The sequence below is a fragment of the Dendropsophus ebraccatus genome, chromosome 10, assembly GCF_027789765.1.
Source record: "Dendropsophus ebraccatus isolate aDenEbr1 chromosome 10, aDenEbr1.pat, whole genome shotgun sequence".
In the NCBI taxonomy this organism is placed as follows: Eukaryota; Metazoa; Chordata; class Amphibia; order Anura; family Hylidae; genus Dendropsophus; species Dendropsophus ebraccatus.
The window spans coordinates 7,668,039-7,694,903 of NC_091463.1; the positions used below are offsets into that span (position 1 = coordinate 7,668,039).

Genomic DNA, 26,865 nt, shown 5'->3' on the forward strand with positions numbered 1-26,865 from the left:
GGAGGAGGAAGGAGGGAGTTAGCCGGCAGCAGAAAGCAGATAACAGAGGATTACAGGCACGGAGCTGGGTGACAGCTGTAATCTGAGCTCAGAGAGGTCACTGGTGATGGTCAGAACAGATAACGGGTGAGGGATTTGTAGATTAACTCTTTGTTGTCCTGTTTTGGTCTTTTCTTTAGCTCTCTCCATAGGAGAACAATGAAGACAGGGGGGAGAGCTTCAAACTGCTTTTTCATGATAAAAATGCATTTTTCGGATAATAAACCCAATTACAAAGTTTCTTAAAATCGCCTGGACTATTGATTTCTGCAAAAAAAAAATTCACGACAGTGACACTTTAAGGGGCTAGACCCTGAAACGCGTTGACATGCCATGATTAAGGGGCTAGACCCTGAAACGCGTTGACATGCCATGATTAAGGGGCTAGACCCTGAAACGCGTTGGTCAGCCATGATTAAGGGGTTAGACCTCGAAACCCGTTGACATGCCATGATTAAGGGGCTAGACCCTGAAACGCGTTGGTCAGCCATGATTAAGGGGTTAGACCCTAAAACGCATTGGCCTGCCATGATTAAGGGGCTAGACCCTGAAACACGTTGGCATGCCATGATTAAGGGGCTAGACCCTGAAACGCGTTGGTCAGCCATGATTAAGGGGCTACACCCTAAAACGCATTGGCCTGCCATGATTAAGGGGCTAGACCCTGAAACACGTTGGCATGCCATGATTAAGGGGCTAGACCCTGAAACGTGTTGGGATGCCATGATTAAGGGGCTAGACCCTAAAACGCATTGGCCTGCCATTATTAAGGGGCTAGACCCTGAAACACGTTGGCATGCCATGATTAAGGGGCTAGACCCTGAAACGTGTTGGGGTGCCATGATTAAGGGGCTAGACCCTAAAACGCATTGGCCTGGCATGATTAAGGGGCTAGACCCTGAAACACGTTGGCATGCCATGATTAAGGGGCTAGACCCTGAAACGCGTTGATATGCCATGATTAAGGGGCTAGACCCTGAAACGCGTTGGTAAGCCATGATTAAGGGGCTAGACCCTAAAACGCATTGGCCTGCCATGATTAAGGGGCTAGACCCTGAAACACGTTGGCATGCCATGATTAAGGGGCTAGACCCTGAAACACGTTGACATGCCATGATTAAGGGGCTAGACCCTGAAACGTGTTGGTCAGCCATGATTAAGGGGCTAGACCCTAAAACGCATTGGCCTGCCATGATTAAGGGGCTAGACCCTGAAACACGTTGGCATGCCATGATTAAGGGGCTAGACCCTGAAACGCGTTGACATGCCATGATTAAGGGGCTAGACCCTGAAACGCGTTGGTCAGCCATGATTAAGGGGTTAGACCTCGAAACCCGTTGACATGCCATGATTAAGGGGCTAGACCCTGAAACGCGTTGGTCAGCCATGATTAAGGGGTTAGACCCTGAAACGCGTTGGAATGTTTTTATCCTGTATGTAAGCTTTTGAGGTGTTCCAATAAAGCCTGAACATTTTATCTACTATGGAACTGGACTCTCTTCATATGTTGATGTGGATTGCTGGGGAACAGTCCGAAACTGCATGTCTTTCCAGGGAACAAGCACTTGCATCGGGACACGATTCATGTGGTGACCTTTTCCTATTGTTGCCTCTACATACTGGTATAACTACAGGACTATAATTTAGAAAATTGTCCGATAGCTATGACCTAGGTCTCTCACCATAGTACAAAGAACTTCTAGAGTAATGTGAGAGGAAAATGACTGACCCCCATGCGTAATGGTTGCCAAGTGTCAAAATCCTAATGATGTTAGTAAACCACAGTGATGGAACATGAGAAGGTCGGCTCGAGGCTCGGGTACCTGGAAGAGACGCTCAAAACAGCCTTTCCTGGCGGCCTCGCTGGGGAGGATGTAAGACAGCTCGGTATTTGTATCAGAGACCAGGAGACAGGACGCCACGTATTTCTTAATAAACTGAGAGACCCGAGGTTCTGAGCAGGGGCTGATACAGGAGGTGGAGCTGATATCTGGAGAATGGCATAGGATATAATATAATGCTGAGTTACCACTTCCCATATAAAGCCAATGAGGTCCAATCTACCACCAACCTGGAGCGCTCTGCTTCTTCACCACCGTTAACTTATAGCCATCCCCATAGGTGCTCTTCAGAAACAGAGGAGAGCCACAGCACTTCAGCTTCCCGTGAGATATAATAGCAATACGGTCGCCCAGAAGATCCGCTTCATCCATGTGATGGGTGGAGAGAAGGATTGTGCGACCTGTGGAAACAATTAAAGGGAAGGTCTCATCTAAATTTTCTTTTACGGATTAGAGTCAGATACTAAAACTTGTTCTTTTATTCTAATCTGTTTCCATTTTTTTTATTTCACTTTTTGTACATTGTTATGGGGGCGACCATCTTGCCTGGGCTGTTCTTTTAGTGACCTGCTTTACAGCAAGACTCATGGTCATAGACGACAACATACAGACTCCTTGTCCCCTTGAGATGAATCTGAAGCATAATTGAGTGTGACCTGTGAAGAGGCCATTCCACAGGGAGCTGCTATTGTCTCCTCTATCTACTGGTGTCACATGATGCTGCAATGCTGTACAGATCACTTTACAGCAGCCTCCTCTGATCACCACAGACACAACAGGAAGTCTCAGCTTCGTATTAAACCCAGTGGTGAGATTGAAAACTGCAAGATCTCAGAAAATTAGGAAAAATGTCACCAGAAATTCTTATTAAATATTAAATATTATTTATACAATGTCATTAGTCAAAGTCAATGTCAAAGTAAGTAGTGAAAGAAAGGCTCGTGGGGGATCTTACCTTGTTTGTACTTCAGGATAAGATCCCATATTGCCCTCCTGGCATAGGGGTCCACACCGGCCGTCGGCTCATCTAATATCACAGCCTTGGACCCCCCGACAAAGGCGATTGCCACAGACAGCTTCCTTTTCATCCCTCCGGATAGGGTCTGGACCAAGGAGTGCCGCTTGTTTGATAACTCCAAGTCTTCAATCATCCTGAGGAGGAGACAATATGGGTAAAATCTACCGTGTTATCCTTGGTAGAGCTGTATAGAATGATACAATGGCTCCTCCATATATACGAGTGTTCGCCATCACTCGGTATGCAGCAGGTGGCATATATCCAATGGATGAATTTCCTAAACCACAACGTCAATATCTGTCTGATCGCCTCCATCTACGGATATGTCAGCGCTACAGATAAATCTCCATTAACCATCACTGACGTCCATTACCCACTGAATTACTGAGCCCTTAAACAAATCACACAAAGCATTTGGCAACAACATCACGAAAACAATTACATGAGTAAAAGTCATTCATGGAAACTGATCTGAATCTCCACTGGGGATTGAAAGGAGATACGGTATGATAGATACAAGAAAGTGGTATATACCCGACATAGGGGCCTCGGTGGTATCGCTTCTATTACCAAGATATCCCTGCACCTTTCTGACAATTCCTAAAGGGGTACTCAGGAGAAAAGAAATCGTTTTTAAATCAACTGGTGTCAGAAAGTTATACAGATTTGTAATTTACTTTGATTTATCTAAAATCTTTCAGTACTTATCAGCTACTGTATGCCCTGCAGGAAGTGGTGTATTCTCTCTAGTCCGACACATTGCTCTCTGCTACCACCTCTGTCCAGAGCAGTGGTGCTGCTCTGGACAGTTCCTGACATGGACAGAAGTAGCAGCAAAGAGCCCTGTGTCAGACTGGAAAGAATACACCACTTCCTGCAGGGCATACAGCAGCTGATAAGTACTGGAAGACTGGAGGTTTTTAAATACAAGTAAATTATAGTGCGTTTACACAGACAGATTTATCTGACAGATCTTTGAAGCCAAAGCCAGAAACAGACTATAAACAGGCATCAGGTCACAAAGGAAAGACTGAGATTTCTCCTCTTTTCAAATCCATTTCTGGCTTTGGCTTCCAAAATCTGTCAGATAAATCTTTCTGTGTAAACGCACCCTTAGGGCCCTATTCCACAGTAACGATAATCGGCCGGATCGGCCCCATTTGGCCCGATTCGGCCGATTATCGTTCGGTGAAATAGAGAGAACGATCAGCCGATGATCGTGTCATCGGCTGATCGTTCATTTAGGGCCAGACCTAAAATCATCGTTCCCCCACCGCGCATCGCTACGGTTGAATAGCGGTGCGCGGCGGGCGACCGACGATTTGAGAGGAAACAGCAGCAGCATCATACATTACCTGGCTGCAGGGCTTCTTCTCCGCGCTGTCTTCCTCCCCGAGTCCCGCGCGCTCTATCTTCTGAATGTCCGGTCAGCTGACGGAGCACTAAGCCAATCACAGGTCGGGACCGCCGCGGCCTGTGATTGGCTGAGTGTGGTCTGTCAGCTGACCGGCCATTCAGAAGATAGAGCGCGGGGGACCCGGGGAGGAGACGGAGCGGAGGACAGGCCCTGCAGCCAGGTAATGTATGATGCTGCAAGGGCTGCAAGGACATCGGTAACAATGTCCTTGCAGCCCTCGCTCAACTATCATCGGGCAGTGGAATAGGCCCAGTAAACGAGCGGCGATCTAGCAGATTGGCGCTCGTTTACATCGTTGATCGGGCCCTCCTCGGCCCGTGGAATAGGACCCTTAGGGTCCATTTACACAGAAAGATTATGTGCCAAAGATTTGAAGCCAAAGCTAGGAATGGATTTAAAAAAAGAGGAAAAATCTCAGGCTTTCCTTTATGACCTGTTCTATGTTTATAGTCTGTTTCTGGCTTTGGCTTCAAATCTTTGGCAGATAATCTGTCGGATAATCTTTTTGTGTAAATGGACCCTTAGGGTGGTATTACACGAAGCGATTTTTTTCAATTAACGATTAACGATAAACGATCTCCAACGATCGCAATAGCGGTTGCCTAATAATCGTTCGTTTTACTACACGGAAAGATTATCGGTTATATTGGAGCAACAAAATTCAAGAACACTCCCCTTTCAATTTGCGAATGAACAGGGAACGGCTAACGACATCTTATTCAAACGAACGATGTGCGAACGATGTGTAAAAGACAAACGATAAAAATAGATTCAAAAGCTATTAAACGACCAACGACCAATCGTTCGTCGTTTAATCGTTGTCTACTATTACACTTAAAGATAATCGTTCAAATACGACCGATTGAACGATTATTCGAACGATAATCGCTTCGTGTAATACCACCCTTACAAACCTATATAACTTTCTGACATCTGTTTTTTTTCCTCCAGAGTACCCCTTTAGGGAGACCCCTGCATCTAAAGAAACCAGACAGTTCCTATCAATTACTGTGAAAGCGGACTACATTTGTCAACAGAAGCCAGCATACTGGTTTTTAAAAAATATAAAATTATATAATTTTCCTCTGCAGTTTGAATGTATTAGAGTAGACTGCAAGCTTTTCCGTATTCCATGAAACGGACAAAATGTGCCCCGTTCCCATTACGTCCTCCTGTGACTACAAACTTTTTAAAGTAAACCTGAATCATGTAAAATTCCCTCACTTGTCCATCTCCTTGCGTATCGCCTCCTCAGCCATGCCCTTCAGTCTTGAGTAGAACCAGAGATGTTCTTCTACCGTCAGCTTGTCGAATAGCACGTTGTGTTGAGGACACATCCCTAAGCTTTTCCGGATCTCATTCATTTCTGTACGAATATCGTGTCCGTAGATGGTGGCAGAGCCAGAGGTCGGAGGGAAGAGACCGGTGAGGATAGACCTGTATGGGTGGAGGGGGATATAAGACGTCCAGATCGGATCTTACGTGAAGAACAGGTATCGGTATCAGTAACACTTACATGGTGGTGGTTTTTCCCGCTCCGTTATGTCCCAGGAATGACACCACTTGGTTCTCATGTAGATTTAGGCTCAGTTTGTTCAGTGCCAGTTTTTTACCCGTCTTGTAGATTTTGGTGAGCTTGTCAATGCACACAACTAATGGGAGATGGTTGGGCTCCTCTTCTATCCCCCGAGTCTCCTCTGAAAATATGAATCAGTTTGGGTCACGTAGGTTTAACCCCCTTCATGCAAGAACCAAGACAAGTGTAGCTGGGACAAAAAGTTACCTAGCCTTCGACTCTCCATGGCACAGGCCTGGTCTTCTTCCATGATGCTTAGACGAGTTGGTCGGGACCATGGCCAAGACCACTCCCAAGTTTCTATACGGCCGCTCCCAAGCCAGTAAGAACGTTGGAAGGGGAAGTACCAGGGGCGGGGAAGCCCGTACATGCCTAGAACATAAAGGGCTCTGTTCACATCTCATATTTACTTCACATCCAGGATAAACGCTAGGCCCCAAGATTGTCCGAGGGTCTATAGCTGGCCACACATATTACATAGAAGATGGTGGAACTGAAGAAGACATTACCTGGGTGTACGGCTTCAATGTACCAGGTCAAAACGCCGTACACTACCGCGTCAATGATCAACATCATCATAGACAGCATGAGGTTAAAGTCATCCCCCTCCACCGGAGACTGGCTGAATGTCTTCCACTGGATTCCCACCCCCGCCACCTCATACAGAGCAAAGTACTTGGAGCCGAGGCCAAAGGCGGTGGTAGACATGAGCGACTGTGGTAAAGAACAAAGACATGGGGTAACTGCAGAAGTATAGAGAAGGAGGATGACAGGCCTGATGCATAAAGCCTGTAGGTATGAGGGATGATATAGGAAGAGGACACAATATATATTGGGAGATTAGCAAATTTCTCTTTCATGGATGGAAATACTTTATAGCCAGTGGAGAAATTGGCAAAACCCCCTTTGTGAGATGTGGTGTAGAATGCTGACAAGGGCCAATCTGATGGGTTACTCACAGCGATGCACTTCTCGAAGGCGGTGATCTTGTCATGCGCCACTTCTTCCCTTATAGCTACATACATGTAGGGAACGTAGCTGAGGAAGTAGATGATTCCACCACAAGCAGAAGCCAACTTAGCCTTGGAGTAAAGGACCGACACCAGGAAGCTGCAGGAAGCGGAGATACAGTCAGCGGTCTATGGATGTCAGCAGACCCCCGCCAGGTTCAGGCTCTTTAGTTCACCCTCTCCCCGGAAATTAGTTGGGATGAAAGTTCATGGCGACTACTTCTAGAAATAATGTATAAACTTACTCATATATTCAGCTATACTCACCAGAACATGATGGTGGCCACAGCGTAGATGGAAAGGAAGAGCCAGATGATGAACACGTTGCTGTGCATGAGGACCTGGCCGTACTTCAAGATGCCGGTCAGAGCGGTCACCGAGATAGAGAGCTGAACGAAGCCAGTAATAAACCAGGCCACCCAGTGCACCGCGTTATTCAGACCCATCATCTTCATCACCTGGGGGGAAACATGACAATGCAGACAATGGCTGACATCATAGACAAGGGACGGTGCAGAACCAATACTGGCCTCGTGTCATGGCGACATGTCCAAAGATTTTATCATAAAGGGTCTAGGTGTTCAGACCTGAACAGGTGGGAGAGACACGTGCCCCTCTCCCTGCTCAGTGTCTATGAGACTGAAACAGCTCCATAGACTGAGACTGGGAGTCTGTCCGGGTCATGTTACACAGAGTCGGGAGAGAATGCTTCTCAGGATCGGTTGGGGTCTAAACTCTCAGACCCCGACCCATAAAAACTTTTGATATAGCAAGGACTGTGCGGACATCACTATATCCATGCAGCTGTATGATAATCGAATCATGTGTAAGCTCTGTAAGCGAGCGCTGACTTGGCAGATCAGTACTTGCTTACACTGCAGTCGCACCATATAATACAGCCCGAAGGATTTATAGAGCCCCCTTGTAGTGCTTGGGCTTGTTATGCGTTTATGGGAGGTGAGGTCATTACCTCCTTCAGACGATGCTCCTTCTCGGCCACAATGTGCTGGATCATCATGGCCACGGAATAGACCCAGGAGATGACCATACAGAGCGGCATCATGTGCTCGATGACAAACAGGAAGCTGAAATCACACGATCGATGCAATGACATTACTGTTCCACGAATGTGACCCTAATGTATATGTATTCAGCTACAGGCCTGCTTACTCGTCACGCGTGTAACACGGATAGGGGAACATCTGCACATAGTTTCCAGGTTCCACCACGTCGTGGCCCACAATGGTATTGATTATGGCTCTCTCCATCATATCTGGGAGAAGAATTGGTGGAGGAGGTGTTAATGTTCTTCAATTTTTTTATTTACTTTATAATTCAGTTCATCGTCATTTGCTTTTGGTCAATGAAGGGAAGCATTCTTGTTTACTGAGTGAAATAAACAGCATTTCCAGTCATTCATAGCAAACACTAATCTTAAAGGGGTATTTCGCCCAATTAAAATACATATTGAACCACACTAATCTTAAAGGGGTATTCCGCCCAATTAAAATACATATTGAACCATCCCACCTCCTGGAGACTAACAATTCATTTCATACTTATTATTACCTTTGCTGTCTCCTTCCCCTAGTTCTTAGCTGCTGCTCTCTGTTGAAGACACGGAAATCTGTGTGTGAGCTGTTCTCTCCGTCTCCTCTCTGATCTCCCTCCTCTCCCCTTCCTTCGAAACAGTGTATGTAAACTGCGTCCCTGTCCGTCTGTTTCTGCACTCTGTGATGCTGAGAGGGTTAATCACAGTGAGGTCACCAGCAACTTGACCTCAGATTAACCCTCCCAGCATTACAAAGTGTAGAAACAGCCAGCCTGTTTACATGAGTCGTCTCAACTGGGGGTGGATGTGGAGAGAACAGCTCCCACATAGTGTTCTGTGTCTTCAGCAGAAAGCAGCAGCTCAGAGCTGGGGGAAGGAGACTAAAAAGATAATAACAATTATGAAACAAATTGTTGGTCTCCAGGAGTGGGGATGATTCAATATGTATTTTACCTGATGGGAACTGGCACAAAAGTCGCAGAACTGTTCATTCTCATGCTAGTATTCACTATAAGAAGAAGAATGTGGAGACCTTGTATCCACACAAAGCCGTAAAGGAAGTAGAAGCGGCCTCCGGTGTTGGGTCCTGGTCTCCAGTACGCCCGGCGGATTTCATTAGTTTTTTCTGTAAAACTGGAATTTTGTCTGATCTTGTACATGACGTGTGGAGGGAGAGAACCGTCTGGCTTGGTCTGGAAGATGACACCTACAAAATAGTTTATTATTAGTGCTCACATTAGAAATGAATATATTTTGTATTCTATATAGCAGCTCTTTATTCTGACTCATAGAGGGAGGGGGGTCTGTAAAGGTGAATTTTCTCTTTTTATAACGATTTAGACCCTTAAGGAGACCGTAAACCTTCAATAACTGATGTCCAAACAGCCATTATCTCTCCCGCCCGCTGTTCGTCCTCCCCATGCAGTAGGACACTCAGAGCCTTAAAGTGATCCTGTGTTCTTTATGGCGATAGCTAAACCCCAGCCACAGAGCTCTGACTGTGGCTTATCTCTCCCAGAACAAAAGGGTCGGGCTGTAATTTTCCATCACAAACGACTCCTATCTCCACTAACATAATCGGCCCTGTACACTGCATACCGACAGCCAAACCCACCGGGAGTGGCAGATACAGCCGTGGAAAGTATGAGGTGTATGAGGACCTTTATTTTGATTGTCAGTGATGTGTCTCCCTGTGTAATGACATCACACTATATAAGACCTTTGTTACACCTATACATTGTATAGACTTACTTGCAAACACTGTGACGTTGTCCTGATAGGCCTGGTTCAGGGTGTAGTTCACTATGCTGTCCTCATTGGGGAACCCCTTAAAGATGTCCACACTGACCTATACAAGGACAGAAGAGCAGCAAGCAAGTAATACATATAATATATATATACAGAAGAAATGCAAACTAGACTCCATATGATGACCTCTCCTGACCTTAGACATAAAGCGAGTCCATCCACACGCTGCGTTGTCAATGGTGTCCAGCTGTTGCAGTAAAGTGCTGACGTTGAGTGCTGTGAAGTTAGAGCTGAGGACCCGGCGGAGCAGCTCACTGTCAGATCCGTTCTGAAACTCTGGAAGTTTCTGGAGATAGCTGGTAACCTGTGGGAAATGAAATCAGACAGCGTGAGAGGCAAAGTGACAGAAGACAAGAGACGGGTGCCAGAGGTCCTGCAGAACGTGTGGGCGACAGATGCCGAGAACATCCAACCAGACTCCTTGGGCAATGAGAGATTGCACCTGCCTGTCTGATCCGGTTATGCCACCTCCTTGTTTCTATGTTATTACCAGCGAGACGGAGCAGATGGGTCCTGGACCTGACAAGATGGATTTTTTTTTTGGACTCACCTGTTGCAGCCGCTGAATACGTTGCTGCAGCATCCCGTCCTCCAGCAGACTGCGGATCTCCGCTGAGATGTTCATCCACATCTTGGCATATTGTGTCACGTTGCCTACAAAGTCGAAGGTCTCATTGGCCTATGGGGAAACAGAAGTCACATGAAAGACAACAAAGCTGGACCAATGCCGGGAACCAACAAACAGATTCCCGGTGCCCTCGCCCCTGTATTTATCATTGACCACAGGCTGCAATGGTCCATACACAGGACGGCTAATGGACAGTCCTGCAGCACTTTGTAGTGGGCTGTATGGCATGAAGGTGGCACTGCATGATGAGATAGATATATATGAGCATTATAGGGCACTTAGCTTATGGCGCTCATCTTATATTCACGCTACAATGACCAAGGCGTACATCGGGTCCCTCTTACCTTGCGGATGACTTTATCAACTTCCGTTCCCACAGGAGAGTAAAGGATTTTGGGATTGCTGGTCATAAGGTGCACAAGAAGCCCCAGGTTCCTCTGCTCTTTGCTGGTGAACCCCAGCGAGCTCATATTCCCCTGTTTCAGGGCTTCAGGCTCAATGGTTCTGAAAGACATGAAAATGGAAACTTAGTGGTGAAAGGACAGCAGGTGGGCAGCAAGCTTTGCCCCTGACTGGTGCTGAGTGGAGTTGCCAAAATGTTCACGCTCTGCAATGTTTTCTGAACCTGAAGGTTCGCTTTTGCCTCCTGATGTCTGGAGAAGTCGGATGCTGCCCTCAGACTGCATCCAACTTCTCCAGACGACAGGAGTCAAATGCTGAACCTAAAACAGTTCGGCAACTACGCTCAACACTACCCCTGACCCTTTTCTTGTAGTTCTATATTGTAAGTAAATCAGTTATGGCAGCCATTTCTGCCAGGTATAGATCTATCATGTAATCACCCCTGCTTCATAGAAATACACAGTCCCTGCTCTCGCCTATGAAACAAGGCCACTTCCTTCCAGAGGCAGCACGGCTCTTGTCTCCAGTTTGGGTGCAGATTTTGCAGCTCTGGTCTATTGAATTGAATGGGGCTGAATTGCAAACCACAACTGACCTGGAGACAAGAGCGGTGCTCTCTCTGGAAGAAAGTGGCCGTGTTTTTGTAGCGCTTTAAGCTCCATTCACTTCAATAGAACGGAGCTGCAAAACCTGCACCTAAAAAGTTCCTGTACCTGAGTAGGCCCCTCAACCTCTGGGCCCTATAGCAGCTGCTGTTTCGTCACTCCCTTGTATACCAGGACAGCGGTGTGTAAGACATGATGGATAGAGCATGCATGTAGTGCTCAGATTGGTCACTGACCGGTTGATGCCGCACAGGATGGGCTGCAGACCCGCCCAGAGCTGAACGAAGGCCGAGAACTGGCTGCGTGGGTTTTCCTCATCCGCCTCGCCCTCTTGGCTTTTGCCCTCTTCCCCTTCTCCGGTGGCGTTAGTGTTGCTGGTGGTATTGAAGCTCCAGCTGGTGGAGTTGACCGGGGTCGGGCTGGTTTTGCTGGCGCAGGCTCCTTTGGGTAACAACTTGGCCAGAGCAGAAAGTATATCCACGTCTTTTAGGATTTTCTCCACTTGTACTAGGTCCTCCAGGAGCGAGCGCAGCCGGTGCTGTGTTTCTGTGGCGTTTACCTCATCGAGACGAAGCTGAAATAATAAACGCAGCACATTGCAGCCACTACAGTGACCATTGGCACATTGTAATTAACCTCTTAAGGACCCATGACGTACCGGCACGTCATGGATCACTGTCACTTAAGGACCCATGACGTACCGGTACGTCAGCCCTTTAAACGGGCGCCGCGGCCGGCCGGGTCCCGATCGGGGGAGATAGCCTGCTATAATACATAGCAGGCCATCTCTCCCTGTCGGCATGGAGGGTTGTTAACCCCCCCCATGCCGACGATCGCCGCTATTGGCTGATAAGCCCATAGCGGCGATCGGAACCTTTCCGGGCCATCGGTGGCCCGATGACCCGGAAAAAAATGGCGGTCGGTGCTGTCCGAGGACGGCACCGACCGCCATTACTGTAAAAAGTAATGGTGGTCACGGTACCACCGTCCCGATCGCCGTGAACGGCCGGCCAGCCGGCCGGCCGTTCACGGCGATCAAAGTCCCCACAAGTAATAAATACCTGCTCCGGACCCCTCAGCTAGGTAGCTGAGGGGTCCGGAGCAGGTATTTGTACATTACTCACCTGTCCCGGGGTCCTGATCGGCGTCTTCCGGGTTCCCGGCGTCCTCTTCATCTTGTCGGGACTTCGGCTTCTTCCGTGAGTCCCGATCGTCTGTTTCCGGCTCCAGCGTCGTCTTTTTTCGTATTTTTCCGGCTCCAGCGTCGTCTATTTTCGGATCTTGCTCTCTGCTGCCCCCTAGCGGCTGATAAGTGTAATACACGTATCAGCCACTACAGGGATGTTCAGAATGTAGTAAAAAAAAAATTTTTTTTCCCAATTTTTTTTTTTTCTATTTTCCGCACCCTATCGCCGCTGAGTGTTGATCAGCATCGCACGAAAGTGCGCTGCTAATCAGCAACTCCTCCTTTTTGGCGTAGGGTGGTTTTTTTTATATCCTACTGCCACGGTCTGCTGATAAGTGCCGAACATAAGTGCGGCATTCATCAGCAACACCATTTTTGGCGTAGGTTTTTTTTGTATACTTACTGTAAAAAACACGTAAAAAAACATTACACCACACTACATTGAATAAAGTTTTACACTACACCACTACATACCCCATATACCAATCCCCGTATAAAGATGGCCCCCAGGGTGTTTTCGGTGTCGGACGCATACGCTATTATTGCCTCCGACAACAAAACAGCCAGTGAGGATGAATGGGGGGTCCTTCGTTCCTCCATTCATCCTCATCCTCCTCATCATCCAGTGACGTGTCTGGGAGTAGCGTAGCGTACGCTGCCCCCCAGACACGTCTTTTCCGCCAGTACCGTCCCAATAAGAGATGACGGTATGGCGTGAAATTCTACAAACTCTGTGAGAGTACCTCAGGGTACACTTACAGATTTAGGGTACGTGCACACTGCGGAATGGCGAAGGATAACCCTTCGTGCATTCCGCAGCTGGCACCCGCCGGCGGACTGATGCAGGGGCACGTCTCCACCCGTGTCATAGACTCTATCCTATGCATGGGCGGATTCCATCATCCGTCATTCCATCAACACGTTGGACGCAGAGCAGAATCCGCCCCTGCATAGAATGGAGTCTACGACACGGACGGAGACGTGCGCCTGCATCAGTCTGCCGGCGGGTGCCAACTGCGGAATGCACAAAGGGTTATCCTTCGCGATTCCGCAGTGTGCACGTACCCTTAGAGTGTATGAAGGAAGGGACACTCGAATCCAGCCCCCAGATGCCCCCTCCCCCCCCATCCTCGGAGTTAGTGGGGACATCGTCCGGGAACTGATCTTCCCACTGCTGGATAAAGGTCACCACCTGTACGGGGATAACTTTTATACCAGCACCCCCTCTTCCGGTCCCTCGCTGCCCGAGCTACTGTAGCTTGCGGCACAATCCGAACATATCAGAAGTAGTAATAGTGCCCTAATATTTAGCAGCCATGGAGCGGACCCAGCGCTTCTGGATATGAAGGACCCCGTATCGCACCAGGACAACATTTTCCAGGTGACGTCCCCCACACTGGAGAACAGGAGACCCCAGAAGAAGTGCAGAGTGTGGGGTAACAGGGGGATCAGGAAGGACACCATTTTCCAGTGTGACACCTGTCCTGATCGCCCCGGCCTCTGCATACTGGATCGCTCCAAGGCGTACTACACGTCATCGGGGTTCTACATTATCTAAATTCTGTCCCTTATTCCTATTTCAGGGGTCACGTTGATCCGGGGATTATTCTGATCGCCATTATGGAGTCAGGAAGGAATTTTTCCCCTGTGATGAGGCTACTGTCGTCTGCCTCACGAGGGGTTTTTGCCTTCCTCTGGATCAACACAGCTTGAATTTGATGGACACCTGTCATTTCCAACCTTATAAACTAATAATTGGCCTAATACCCCCAAATAAATTAGAATTGTCCCTTTTCCCCAGCTAAATAGGTATGGCGGCCATTCCCATTAGAAAATGCCATGATGCAATTACAAAGCCTCTGTGCGGCCAGGACAGTAGAAACCCCCCACAAGTGACCCCATTCTGGAAACTACACCCCATAAGGAATCTAACAAGTGGGGCAGCGGGTATATGGCCCCCTGGTGACGGCCACATTTGGGACGTGAAAATGAAAAAAATGGTATTTTTTATTTTCACGGCACATGTTCTACACATGTGCCCATCACTAGTGGGGTCCATATGCTCACTGCACCCCTTGTTAGATTCCTTATGGGGTGTAGTTTCCAGAATTGGGTCACTTGTCGGGGGTTTCTACTGTTCTGGCAGCACAGGAGCTTTGTAATTGCGACATGGCCTCCATCCCCCATTCCAGCCTCTAAATGGCGCTCTGTCCTTTTGGTGACTTGCCCTGTGCCCATATGGCAAATTATGTCCACATGTGGGGTATTTTCGTACTCAGGGGAAACTACCCTACACGTTTTGTGTTCATTTTCTTTTTTAACCCCTTGTGGAAATGGAAAAAAATCAAGGCTAGACCAACATTTAGTGTAATTTTTTTTTAATTTTTACTCTAAATCATTGATCTTGTCTTGATTTTTTCATTTTCACAAGGGGTTAAAAGATAAAAAAAAACACAATGTGTAGAGCAATTTCCCCTGAGTACGGAAATACCCCACATGTGGACATAAAGCGCCATGCGGGTGCAGGGTAAGCCTCCAAAGGGAAGGTGCGCCATTTGAAGGCTGGATTTGGATGGAATGGATTTCGAGGGGCCATGTTGCATTCAAAAGGCCCCTGTGTTGCCAAGACAGTTAAACCCCCCACAAGTGACCCTATTATGGAAACTACACCCCTCAAGGAATGTAACAAGGGGTGTAGTCAGCATATGGACCCCACTGGTGATGGGCACAAATGTGGAACAATGTGGCGTGAAAATGAAATATAAAATTTTTTACACTATAATGTTGGTCTAGCCTTGAATTTATCATTTTCACAAGGGGTTAAAAGAGAAAAAAAAACACAAAATGTGTAGAGCAATTTCCCCCGAGTCCGTAAATACCCCACATCTGGACATAAAGCGCCATGTGGGCGCAGGGCAAGCCTCCGAAGGGAAGGAGCGCCATTTGGATTTTAGAGGTTGGATTTGGCTAGAATGGATGATGAACGCCATGTCGCATTTACAGAGCCCTTGTGCTGCCAAAACACTGGAAACCCCCCACAAGTGACCCCATTCTGGAAACTACACCCCTCAAGGAATCTAACAAGGGATGCAGTGAGGATATGGACCCCTGGATGACGGGCACATTTGTGCCATGAAAGTGAAAAAATGAAAATTTTCACTTTCACGTCACATTTTTCCACATTTGTGCCCATCACCAGTGGGGTCCATATGCTCACTGCACCCCTTGTTAGATTCCTTGAGGGGTGTAGTTTCCAGAATGGGGTCACTTGTGGGGGGTTTCCAGTGTCTTGGCAGCACGAGGGCTCTGTAAATGCGACATGGCCCTTGAAATCCATTCCAGTGAAATCCAGCTTCCAAAAGCCAATTGGCGCTCCTTCCCTTTGGAGGCTCGTCCTGCGCCCGCTTGGCACTTTATGTCCACATGTGGGGTATTTCTGTACTCGGGAGAAACTGCGCTACATGTTTTGTGTTTTTTTTTTCCTTTTATCCCTTTGTGAAAATGAAAAATTGAAGGCTAGAACAACATTTTAGTGTAAAAAATACTTTAGTCTTTTTTCAAGCCATATTGTTTGGAAAATCTGTGAAGCACCTGTGGGGTCCAGATGCTCACCGCACCCCTTGTTACATTCCTTGAGGGGTGTAGTTTTCTAAATGGTGTCCCTTTAGGGGTGTTTTTTAGGTTTTGGCACCCCAGAGCCTCTGCCAACCTGAAGTGGTACAGTCAAAAATGACCAAAAATAACGGAGCCATTGAAATTCACTAGGCGCTCCCTTATATCTGAGGCTTGTGGTTGCGTCAAATAGCGCAATAGGGCCACATATGGGGTATTTCTATAAACTGCAGAAACGGGACAATAATTATTGGGGTGCATTTCTCTGGTAATAGGTTTATAATTATGAAAAATATTGGATTACAATAAAATCTCTGCACAGAAAATTAAAATTTTCAAATTTCTTACACACTTAGCTTTTATTTCTGTGACTCCCCTAAAGGGTTAAAAAACTTTCTGGATGTGCTTTTGCAGAGTTTAGGGGGTGCAGTTTCTGAAATGGGGTGCTTTGTGGGGCTTTCTAACATACAGGCCCCTCAAATACACTTTAAACCTGAACAGTTCCCTAAAAATATCTGATTTTGAAATTTTACTGAAAATTTGGAAATTTGCTGCTAATGTTTTAAGCTTCCTATCGTCTAAAAATAATGAAATATAGTTTAATAAATGCCGCCAACATAAAGTAGACATGTTGCTAATGCTATTTAATATATAATTTATGTGGTATAACCATTTTCTGTATAAGCAGAAAAGTTTTAAAGTTGGAAAAATGCATTTTTTCACAATTTTTCACGCTATTTTGGGTTTTTTCATAAAGATTCGTTATAAGTATCGACTCCAATTTACAAGAAATGTGAAGTACAATATGTCACGAGAAAACAATCTCAGAATCAGCCGGATAGGTAAAAGCATCCCGAAGTAATTAATGAATAAAGTGACACTGGTCAAATTCATAAAATTTGCTCCGGTCCTTAAGGCCATTTCAGGCCCGGTCCTTAAGGGGTTAAAGGGGTACTCCAGGGAAAATCCTTTTCTTTCAAATCAAATGATGTCAGAAAGTTATACAGATATGTAATTTATTTCTATTTATAAATTTCCAGTCTTGCAGTACTTATTAGCTGCTGTATGTCCTGCAGGACGTTGTGTATTCTCTCTAATCAGACACAGTGCTCTCTGAAAGTCCCCATAGAAAACCTCTCCTGCTCTGGACAGTTCCTGACATGGACAGAGGTGGCAGCAGAGAGCACTGTGTCAGACTGGAGAAAATACACAACATCATGCAGGACATACAGCAGCTGATAAGTACTGGAAGGTTGGAGATTTTTAAATACACGTAAATTACAGATCTGTATAACTTCCTGATAACAGTTGATCTGAAATAAAACATCTTTAGCTGGAGTACCCCTCTAAGAATTACAACGCTCTCCTACTGCTGTGTCAGTCTTCACTGAATATGTAGCGTTCTAATCATGAAACAGGAGGCTCAGGATGAGCGGTCACTTACCCGGCTGACGGTTTTGTGTATGTCCACCTGTTCCTTCAGTTCTCCGGCCAATTCTTGGAAACGTTCCATACGAGCGGGCTCACTGCCATCGCATACAATGTTCTTATAGGAGGTCAGCAGGGGGCGCTTGGCTTCAGATACCCCGAGGATACTTCCCAGCTGGTCCAGACTCTCTCCACAAGTCAGATACTCCAGCTCTTTCGGAGTGAAGAGAATTTCCTGGAAGGAGAGACATCAATAAGGCAAAGAAGAGAAGGTCCCCCTATGTGTTGACCTCAGGCAGGACATAGGCCGTACCTCCAGCTCCTTCACCATCGCCTGGGGGTCGTAGCTTTCAGATGAGGTATTGGGGATGGCGAGGCCCAGTGCCAGGGTGAGGAGCCTCAGGAGAGCCAGCCTGTGCCCGGACTTCAGGGGATCCTGGAGGGCCTTGTGGATCAGTCCTTCCTGGAAGGATTTCCATCGGCCTAGAATGTTCCCCTATAAGAATGTGACAGTCGGAGTTACACCCTATAGTGAGGACTCCTCCGCCCTCTTAGGAGTAGTAGTGTCTTTAGAGGACGCTCACATGGAGGTTGAAGATGTGTCCTCCCGCTGAGGTGGCTGCGTCCCAGGGGCTCTTAGCGGACAAATCGTCAGGCGAGAGGTGCGGAGAACTGAAGAGCAAGCGGTAAACCTGAGGGGGTAAAAGATTTATTATCGGAGAGGGATCTGCACCATATCAGGAGGGGATGAGATACTGAGACATAGAACACCAGCAGTACAGAGTATTTAAGTAGAGGCCTATGCCAATCTTGAGGGGGTCATAGAGTGACTAGCAGGCTGTCAGCTGAAGGTTACATAGTGCGAGGAGCAGGGTCACAGCAGCACAGAGAATTTCAGGATATCGTTGTTTGTCTATCTGCAGTTACAGGGGTTGCAGTTAAAAAAAAAATTCTTTCAAATCAACTGGTGCCATAAAGTTATATAGATTTGTAATTTACTTCTTTTAAAAAATCTCCAATCTCCAATCTCAATCTTCCAGTACTTATCAGCTGCTGTATGTCCTGCAGGAAGTGATGTATTGTCTCCAGTGTGACAAAGTGCTCTCTGCTGCCACCTCTGTCCATGTCAGGAACTGTCCAGAGCAGCAGCAAATTCCCATAGAAAACCTCTCCTGCTCTGGACAGTTCCTGACATGGACAGAGGTGGCAGCAGAGAGCACTGTGTCAGATTGGAAAGAATACACCACTTCCTGCAGGGCATACAGCAGCTGATAAGAACTGGAAGACTGGTGATTTTTTTTTTTTTTAATAGAAGTGAATTACAAATCTTTCACACTTTCTGGCACCAGATGATTTGAAAAAAAAAATGTTGGTGAACAGCCCCTTTAAGGTTAATAATAAATGTGATAAAAGCCGACACTCACCTCTTGCAGATTTATGCTGGAGCCGGCCAGTAAATCGACCACATTACTGGGCAGCGAGAGATTGGACTGGAGGAAATCCCGGAAGTCGGTCTTGTTCTTTACTACAGAATCCAAAGTAAATCCTGCAAATAAAGCAGAGGACATGCTGTGTGGTTACAGGGGGGGGGCCGCCATTACTCCAGCACTGTTACTATATACAGGGGCCGCCATTACTCCAGCACTGTTACTATATACAGGGGGGCCGCCATTACTCCAGCACTGTTACTATATACAGGGGGGCCGCCATTACTCCAGCACTGTTACTATATACAGGGGGGCCGCCATTACTCCAGCACTGTTACTATATACAGGGGGGCCGCCATTACTCCAGCACTGTTACTATATACAGGGGGGCCGCCATTACTCCAGCACTGTTACTATATACAGGGGGGCCGCCATTACTCCAGCACTGTTACTATATACAGGGGGCCGCCATTACTCCAGCACTGTTACTATATACAGGGGAGCCGCCATTACTCCAGCACTGTTACTATATACAGGGGGGCCGCCATTACTCCAGCACTGTTACTATATACAGGGGGGCCGCCATTACTCCAGCACTGTTACTATATACAGGGGGGCCGCCATTACTCCAGCACTGTTACTATATACAGGGGGGCCGCCATTACTCCAGCACTGTTACTATATACAGGGGGGCCGCCATTACTCCAGCACTGTTACTATATACAGGGAGCCGCCATTACTCCAGCACTGTTACTATATACAGGGGGGCCGCCATTACTCCAGCACTGTTACTATATACAGGGGGGCCGCCATTACTCCAGCACTGTTACTATATACAGGGGGGCCGCCATTACTCCAGCACTGTTACTATATACAGGGGGCCGCCATTACTCCAGCACTGTTACTATATACAGGGGAGCCGCCATTACTCCAGCACTGTTACTATATACAGGGGGGCCGCCATTACTCCAGCACTGTTACTATATACAGGGGGCCGCCATTACTCCAGACCCTGTACCTGACTGTCGGTGGAAATGGTTCTCCAGGGAGCTGTGGTCGCTGCTCAGGGACTCCAGGTGATTCTTCAGAGACTCCAGCTCTTCCTCCAGCCCCGGCCGGTCCGTATCAAACAGGTTACTGTTCTCCACCACCTCTGTGAGCCGGTCCAGGAGCTGCGTAACCCTACAGAGGGGCACAACATGGCGGCATTACATGCAGCACAATGAGACAACAAATCATCTTCTACCATTGTAGATGTATACACTTATTACAAGCAAGTGTGTGGGATAGTGTATCTAGGCCTATCATGTGTGATACTGTCTGCAGAGCTGTTGTATCTCATCCTATCATGTGTGATACTGTCTGCAGAGCTGTTGTATCTCATCCTATCATGTGTGATACTGTCTGCAGAGCTAATGTATCTCATCCTATCATGTGTGATACTGTCTGCAGAGCTAATGTATCTCATCCTATCATGTGTGATACTGTCTGCAGAGCTAATGTATCTCATCCTATCATGTGTGATACTGTCTGCAGAGCTGTTGTATCTCATCCTATAATGTGTGATACAGACTGAGCTGCTGTATCTCATTCTATCATGTGTGATACTGTCTGTAGAGCTGTTGTATCTCATCCTATCATGTGTGATACTGGCTGAGCTGTTGTATCTCATCCTATCATGTGTAATACTGTCTGTAGAGCTGTTGTATCTCATCCTATCATGTGTGATACTGTCTGCAGAGCTGTTGTATCTCATCCTATAATGTGTGATACAGACTGAGCTGCTGTATCTCATCCTATCATGTGTGATACTGTCTGCAGAGCTCATGTATCTCATCCTATCATGTGTGATACTGTCTGCAGAGCTCATGTATCTCATCCTATCATGTGTGATACTGTCTGCTGAGCTCATGTATCTCATCCTATCATGTGTGATACTGTCTGCTGAGCTGTTGTATCTCATCCTATCATGTGTGATACTGTCTGCTGAGCTCATGTATCTCATCCTATCCCCCCCCCGACTGACCACTAAACGGTCTAGTGAAGTCATAACTACATAACTGCTAGCTCTGGTCAGGAGTGCTTGCAGTTAAAGGGACATTTGCAAAACCCAGGAGACCAGCAGGGCCACCCGGTGCTGCAAATGATGACGACTCAGGGGGCCCAGTGTACTGCAGGAGCAGGCCATGGGGCCCCCTGATGCGGCGGGCCCCATAGCAACTGCTATGGCTGCTATAGTGGTAGTTACGCCCATGTGTGTGATACTGTCTGCAGAGCTCATGTATCTCATCCTATAATGTGTGATACTGTCTGCAGAGCTGTTGTATCTCATCCTATAATGTGTGATACTGTCTGCAGAGCTGTTGTATCTCATCCTATCATGTGTGATACTGTCTGCAGAGCTGTTGTATCTCATCCTATAATGTGTGATACTGGCCGAGCTGCTGTATATCATCCTATCATGTGTTATACTGTCTGCAGAGCTCATGTATCTCATCCTATCATGTGTGATACTGGCCAAGCTGCTGTATCTCATCCTATCGTGTGTGATACTAGCTGAGCTGCTGTATCTAATCTTATCTCTCCATACAGGGAATGGATATTTTGGTGATTTTTGTCACTACTCACGTGGAGTTTGTGTATTGCAGGAATCCGTACTCATCTCTCTGGCCATCGGGACACAGAGACTGCATGACCGGCAGGATCCCGGCAGAGGTGAGAGGAGCCGCAGTGTAGAAGGCTGTGAGAGACAGGGTATAGTGAGAGAGAACCGCCCTAGGAGAGACCGCCCCTGAGGAAGCTGCACAGAGAACCACCCAACAAGAGACTGCCCCCGAGGAAGCTGCAAAGAGAACCACCCAACAAGAGACTGCCCCTGAGGAAGCTGTACAAGACACAGTGAGAGAGAACCGCCCTGGGAGAGACTGACCCTGAGGAAGCTGCACAGAACACAATGAGAGAAAACCGCCCTGGGAGAGACTGCCCCTGAGGAAGCTGCACAGAACCACCCAACAAGAGACTTCCCCTGAGGAAGCTGCACAAGACACAGTGAGAGAGAACCGCCCTAGGAGAGACCGCCCCTGAGGAAGCTGCACAGAGAACCACCCAACAAGAGACTGCCCCTGAGGAAGCTGTACAAGACACAGTGAGAGAGAACCGCCCTGGGAGAGACTGACCCTGAGGAAGCTGCACAGAACACAATGAGAGAAAACCGCCAAGGGAGAGACTGCCCCTGAGGAAGCTGCACAGAGAACCACCCAACAAGAGACTTCCCCTGAGGAAGCTGCACAAGACACAGTGAGAGAGAACCGCCCTGGGAGAGACTGCCCCTGAGGAAGCTGCACAGTACACAGTGAGAGAGAACCACCCTGGGAGAGGCTTCCCCTGAGGAAGCTGCACAGGACAAAGTGAGAGAGAACCACCCAGGGAGAGACTGCCCCTGGGAAGCTGCACAGAGAACCAGCCAAGAAGAGACTGCCCCTGAGGAAGCTGCCCAGGACAAAGTGAGAAAGAACCACCCAGGGAGAGACTGCACCTGAGGAAACTGCACAGAGAACCAGCCAAGAACAGACTGCCCCTGAGGAAGCTGCCCAGGACAAAGTGAGAAAGAACCGCCCTGGGAGAGACTGCCCCTAAAGAAGCTGCACAGAACACAGTGAGAGAGAACCACCCTGGGAGAGACTGCCCCTGAGGTAGCTGCACAGAACACAGTGAGAGAGAACCACCCTGGGAGAGACTGCCCCTGAGGAAGCTGCACAGAACACAGTGAGAGAGAACCACCCTGGGAGAGACTGCCCCTGAGGAAGCTGCACAGGACACAGAATACACACAAGACACCTGGCAGATTATTAGAGAAAACAAGGAACAAGATCTGGACATGAGTAAGTGATTAAAGGAGTACTCCGGTGAAACATATTGCTTTCAAATCAACTGAGTTTTACAGATCTGAATATTACAAATCTGTATAACTATTATTTTTCACTGGAGTGCCCCTTTAAAGGAGGAAAAGGAAACACAGATACAACTACAATCCAGTCTCCCCATCAGTAAAATATTAGGGAACAAAGAAAAAATCACCCCAACATCTAGATACCAGCAGCAGAGGGGTTAATGGGTTAGTTACAATTAAGGCATTAAAATACAGTATACTGCCTGCACAGCAGGGGAAACTACTATATACTGCCTGCACAGCAGGGGACATTACTATATACTGCCTGCACAGCAGGGGACATTACTATATACTGCCTGCACAGCAGGGGACATTACTATATACTGCCTGCACAGCAGGGGACATTACTATATACTGCCTGCACAGCAGGGGACATTACTATATACTGCCTGCACAGCAGGGGACATTACTATATACTGCCTGCACAGCAGGGGACATTACTATATACTGCCTGCGCAGCAGAGAGGACACTACTATATACTGCCTGCACAGCAGAGGGAGCACTACTATATACTGCCTTCACAGCAGAGAGGGCACTACTATATACTGCCTGCACAGCAGAGGGAGCACTACTATATACTGCCTGCACAGCAGAGAGGGCACTACTATATACTGCCTGCACAGCAGGGGACACTACTATATACTGCCTGCACAGTAGAGGGAGCACTACTATATACTGCCTGCACAGCAGAGGGGACACTTCTATATACTGCCTGCCCAGCAGAGGGAGCACTACTATATACTGCCTGCACAGCAGAGGGAGCACTACTATATACTGCCTGCACAGCAGAGGAAGCACTACTATATACTGCCTGCACAGCAGAGGGAGCACTACTATATACTGCCTGCACAGCAGAGGAAGCACTACTATATACTGCCTGTACAGCAGAGAGGACACTACTATATACTGCCTGTACAGCAGAGGAAGCACTACTATATACTGCCTGCACAGCAGAGGAAGCACTACTATATACTGCCTGTACAGCAGAGAGGACACTACTATATACTGCCTGCACAGCAGAGAGGACACTACTATATACTGCCTGCACAGCAGAGGGAGCACTACTATATACTGCCTGTACAGCAGAGAGGACACTACTATATACTGCCTGTACAGCAGAGAGGACACTACTATATACTGCCTGCACAGCAGAGAGGACACTACTATATACTGCCTGCACAGCAGAGAGGACACTACTATATACTGCCTGCACAGCAGAGAGGACACTACTATATACTGCCTGCACAGCAGAGGACACTACTATATGCTGCCTGCACAGCAGAGAAGACACTACTATATACTGCCTGCACAGCAGAGGAAGCACTACTATATACTGCCTGTACAGCAAAGGGAGGGGCACTAACCCTATGGACCTAGCAGAGAGTGACAACCTGACACTATCTACCAGGTATAATATAGTGCGGGGTAGGGTACTGATAAGTTTGGCGCTCAGGTTATTACGACGCCACGTGATGCTGCGGCAGAAGCAAATATTCCACCTGTCAGGAGAAGCGAGAGGTTATGACAGTAGGAGGGAGCGTCCGCCCCATGTAGCCGTCCCCTTTGTGTCTCTCCAGATTTCCGAATCATGAGGATTACTCTTTCAAAGCCAAACCTAGAATTTAGTTTGTGATTTGTGGGATTCAGGGTCGGTCTGTGGGATTTTAGGCTGGAATTATATCGGGGAGCTGTGGTGGAATATAATACCAAGAACACAAAGGTGACATTAACATAGAGCTGAAAGGCCTTAAAGGGGCACTCCGGCTAACAACTTTTTCTTTTAAATCAACTGGTTTCAGAAAGCTATAATGATTTGTAAATTACTTCTGTTTAAAAATCTACAGTCTTCCAGTACTTATCAGCTGCTGTATGTCCTGCAGGAAGTTGTGTATTCTCTCCAGTCTGACACAGTGCTCTCTGCTGCCACCTCTGTCCATGTCAGGAACTGTCCAGAGCAGGAGAGGTTTTCTATGGGGATTTGCTGTTGCTTTGGATAGTTCCTGACATGGACAGAGAGAATACACCACTTCCTGCAGGACATACAGCAGCTAATAAGTACCGGAAGACTGGCAATTATTAAATAGAAGTAGTAATTTACAAATCAATATATCTTCCCGAAACCAGTTGATTTGAACGGGAAAAAAATTCACTGGAGTTCCCCTTTAAATCAAAGCATCTCTAAGACATGAAGACGATCCCAAAAAAACCCCACTGGACAACTTACAGACTGCGGCATGCGATGTGGAGTCAGACAGTGATGTGGAGGAACGAAAATAAAATAAACGCATGAAAAGGGGAAAAAAAAGTCAAATAAATAAATGTTCAGCAATGTAAATGTGCAATGACAAATCAAGACGACACATTACCCCGTGACCTGTGAGAGTGTGGGCCTCCGCGTTTCATCAGATGTGGGCCACCATGCTGAGACCCCGTCCCTCAGTGAGCGCCTCCACCAAACAGTACTGCTGTCTATTCTCTCAATTTTGAGGTGCGGTGTCCAAATGTGGTTTTAATAGGTAGCAGCTAGAAATGTAACATCTTGCCTCGCTATGTTTCAGGGCCTGTAGGGTCATAAGGGAAGCTGAAATGGCTGCAGAGACTTGCCTGCACCCCACCATTGGGAATTGCAGAGCATCAATGCAACTACAGATTTTAGGAGAACCTGCAAACTGTGCATCACTTTGGAAAATCAGAGTAAGGACTAAGGCTGGGTTCAAACTAAGTTTTTTTCATCCATTTTTGCAAAAAAAAAAAAAAAAAAGAAAAAAAAAGATGAAATTTTTTTTTGTGTGCATCTGTTTTAATTCGTTTTTTCATTGACTTCCATTATAAAAAAGATGGATCAAAATGCACCCTGTTTTTTAATGTACATGAAAAAGTGGTCAACCATATTTCTGTGTATGTTAAAAAAAAACATGCGTTTTCATCCTTTTTTTTTATAATGGAAGTCAATGGAAAAAACTGATCAAAACTACGCACACAAATGCATCTGTTTTTTATCATACTTACCTATGCTTCCTACACCTATCATACTTACCTATGCTTCCTATACCTATCATACTTACCTATGCTTCCTATACCTATCATACTTACCTATCCCTTTCCCTGCTTTTTTGCTCTTGTGCGTCTTCCGCTGTGTGTGCATGAAGAGTGACGTCACTCGTGTGCTGCAGTGCTGGGGGCGGGGGGAAGGTAGCGGCCTCTAGTGGCTGGAGGTATAATGCTGCCTCCGGCCACAAGAGTATTAGCAAGGGTCTGGAGCCCGGTCAATCACAGATAAGGAGCATGTACAGTTAAAAGGCCAGTGTCAGCACTTGCCTGGCTCGGGCTGCCATGTTATACATCCGGATATGCATCCAGAGCTGTCCAGATTTCTGGATGCCCCCATAAGTAACTGTGCATAGGGAAAATCGTGCACAATAGAAACCTATGGGTCCAGAAATGTATATAAATGTGAAGGGGGCCTAAGATAACATGCCTGTACATAGAGAGCAGAAGCAGGGCAGAGAGTCAGGGACGCCCTCATTCCTCTGTCCATATTGGACCAAGTGTACTGAGATCTAGTACATGCAGCACTGTAGTGAATACAACTACTACCCCCAGCATGTTGGGAGTGTTCCTCAGACTTGCTGTGATGGTTCATCGGCCCTTTCCGTCCTTAGAGCAGCTCCTTGGCTGTCGGTGTAGTGTGATAATGTACAGTGACACTATGGGAATGCTGATGTCCTCTGGATGGCTGGCAGGGCCTGTCACCATTACTGAAGCCATTTCATTCCACCGTAATAAGAGCGCTGTAATAGCGTGACTGATAAAACACCTGACCGCGGCAGCTGCTGCGTGGATGATGCAGTAATATCTCCCTGATA

At 47.1% G+C, this 26,865-nt stretch overlaps 1 protein-coding gene across 1 annotated transcript in view; it reads right to left on the reverse strand.

Annotated features, from left to right (window-relative positions):
* The window catches only part of ABCA2 (ATP binding cassette subfamily A member 2), a 74,480-nt gene that overhangs the window by 21,186 nt on the left and 26,429 nt on the right, over nt 1–26,865 (reverse strand). Inside the window, exons 3-25 of the mRNA XM_069986895.1 lie at nt 21,678–21,789; nt 20,068–20,231; nt 19,047–19,168; nt 18,207–18,314; nt 17,936–18,118; nt 17,639–17,857; nt 11,633–11,970; nt 10,734–10,893; nt 10,312–10,440; nt 9,898–10,065; nt 9,705–9,801; nt 8,986–9,159; nt 8,072–8,174; nt 7,872–7,986; nt 7,169–7,359; nt 6,851–7,001; nt 6,401–6,605; nt 6,099–6,263; nt 5,832–6,012; nt 5,540–5,752; nt 2,836–3,032; nt 2,111–2,281; nt 1,863–2,029 (exon numbers count right to left, since the gene is read on the reverse strand). Coding sequence (XP_069842996.1) covers nt 1,863–2,029; nt 2,111–2,281; nt 2,836–3,032; nt 5,540–5,752; nt 5,832–6,012; nt 6,099–6,263; nt 6,401–6,605; nt 6,851–7,001; nt 7,169–7,359; nt 7,872–7,986; nt 8,072–8,174; nt 8,986–9,159; nt 9,705–9,801; nt 9,898–10,065; nt 10,312–10,440; nt 10,734–10,893; nt 11,633–11,970; nt 17,639–17,857; nt 17,936–18,118; nt 18,207–18,314; nt 19,047–19,168; nt 20,068–20,231; nt 21,678–21,789 — 3,833 coding nt within the window. The remainder of the gene's footprint in view (nt 1–1,862; nt 2,030–2,110; nt 2,282–2,835; nt 3,033–5,539; nt 5,753–5,831; nt 6,013–6,098; nt 6,264–6,400; nt 6,606–6,850; nt 7,002–7,168; nt 7,360–7,871; nt 7,987–8,071; nt 8,175–8,985; nt 9,160–9,704; nt 9,802–9,897; nt 10,066–10,311; nt 10,441–10,733; nt 10,894–11,632; nt 11,971–17,638; nt 17,858–17,935; nt 18,119–18,206; nt 18,315–19,046; nt 19,169–20,067; nt 20,232–21,677; nt 21,790–26,865) is intronic.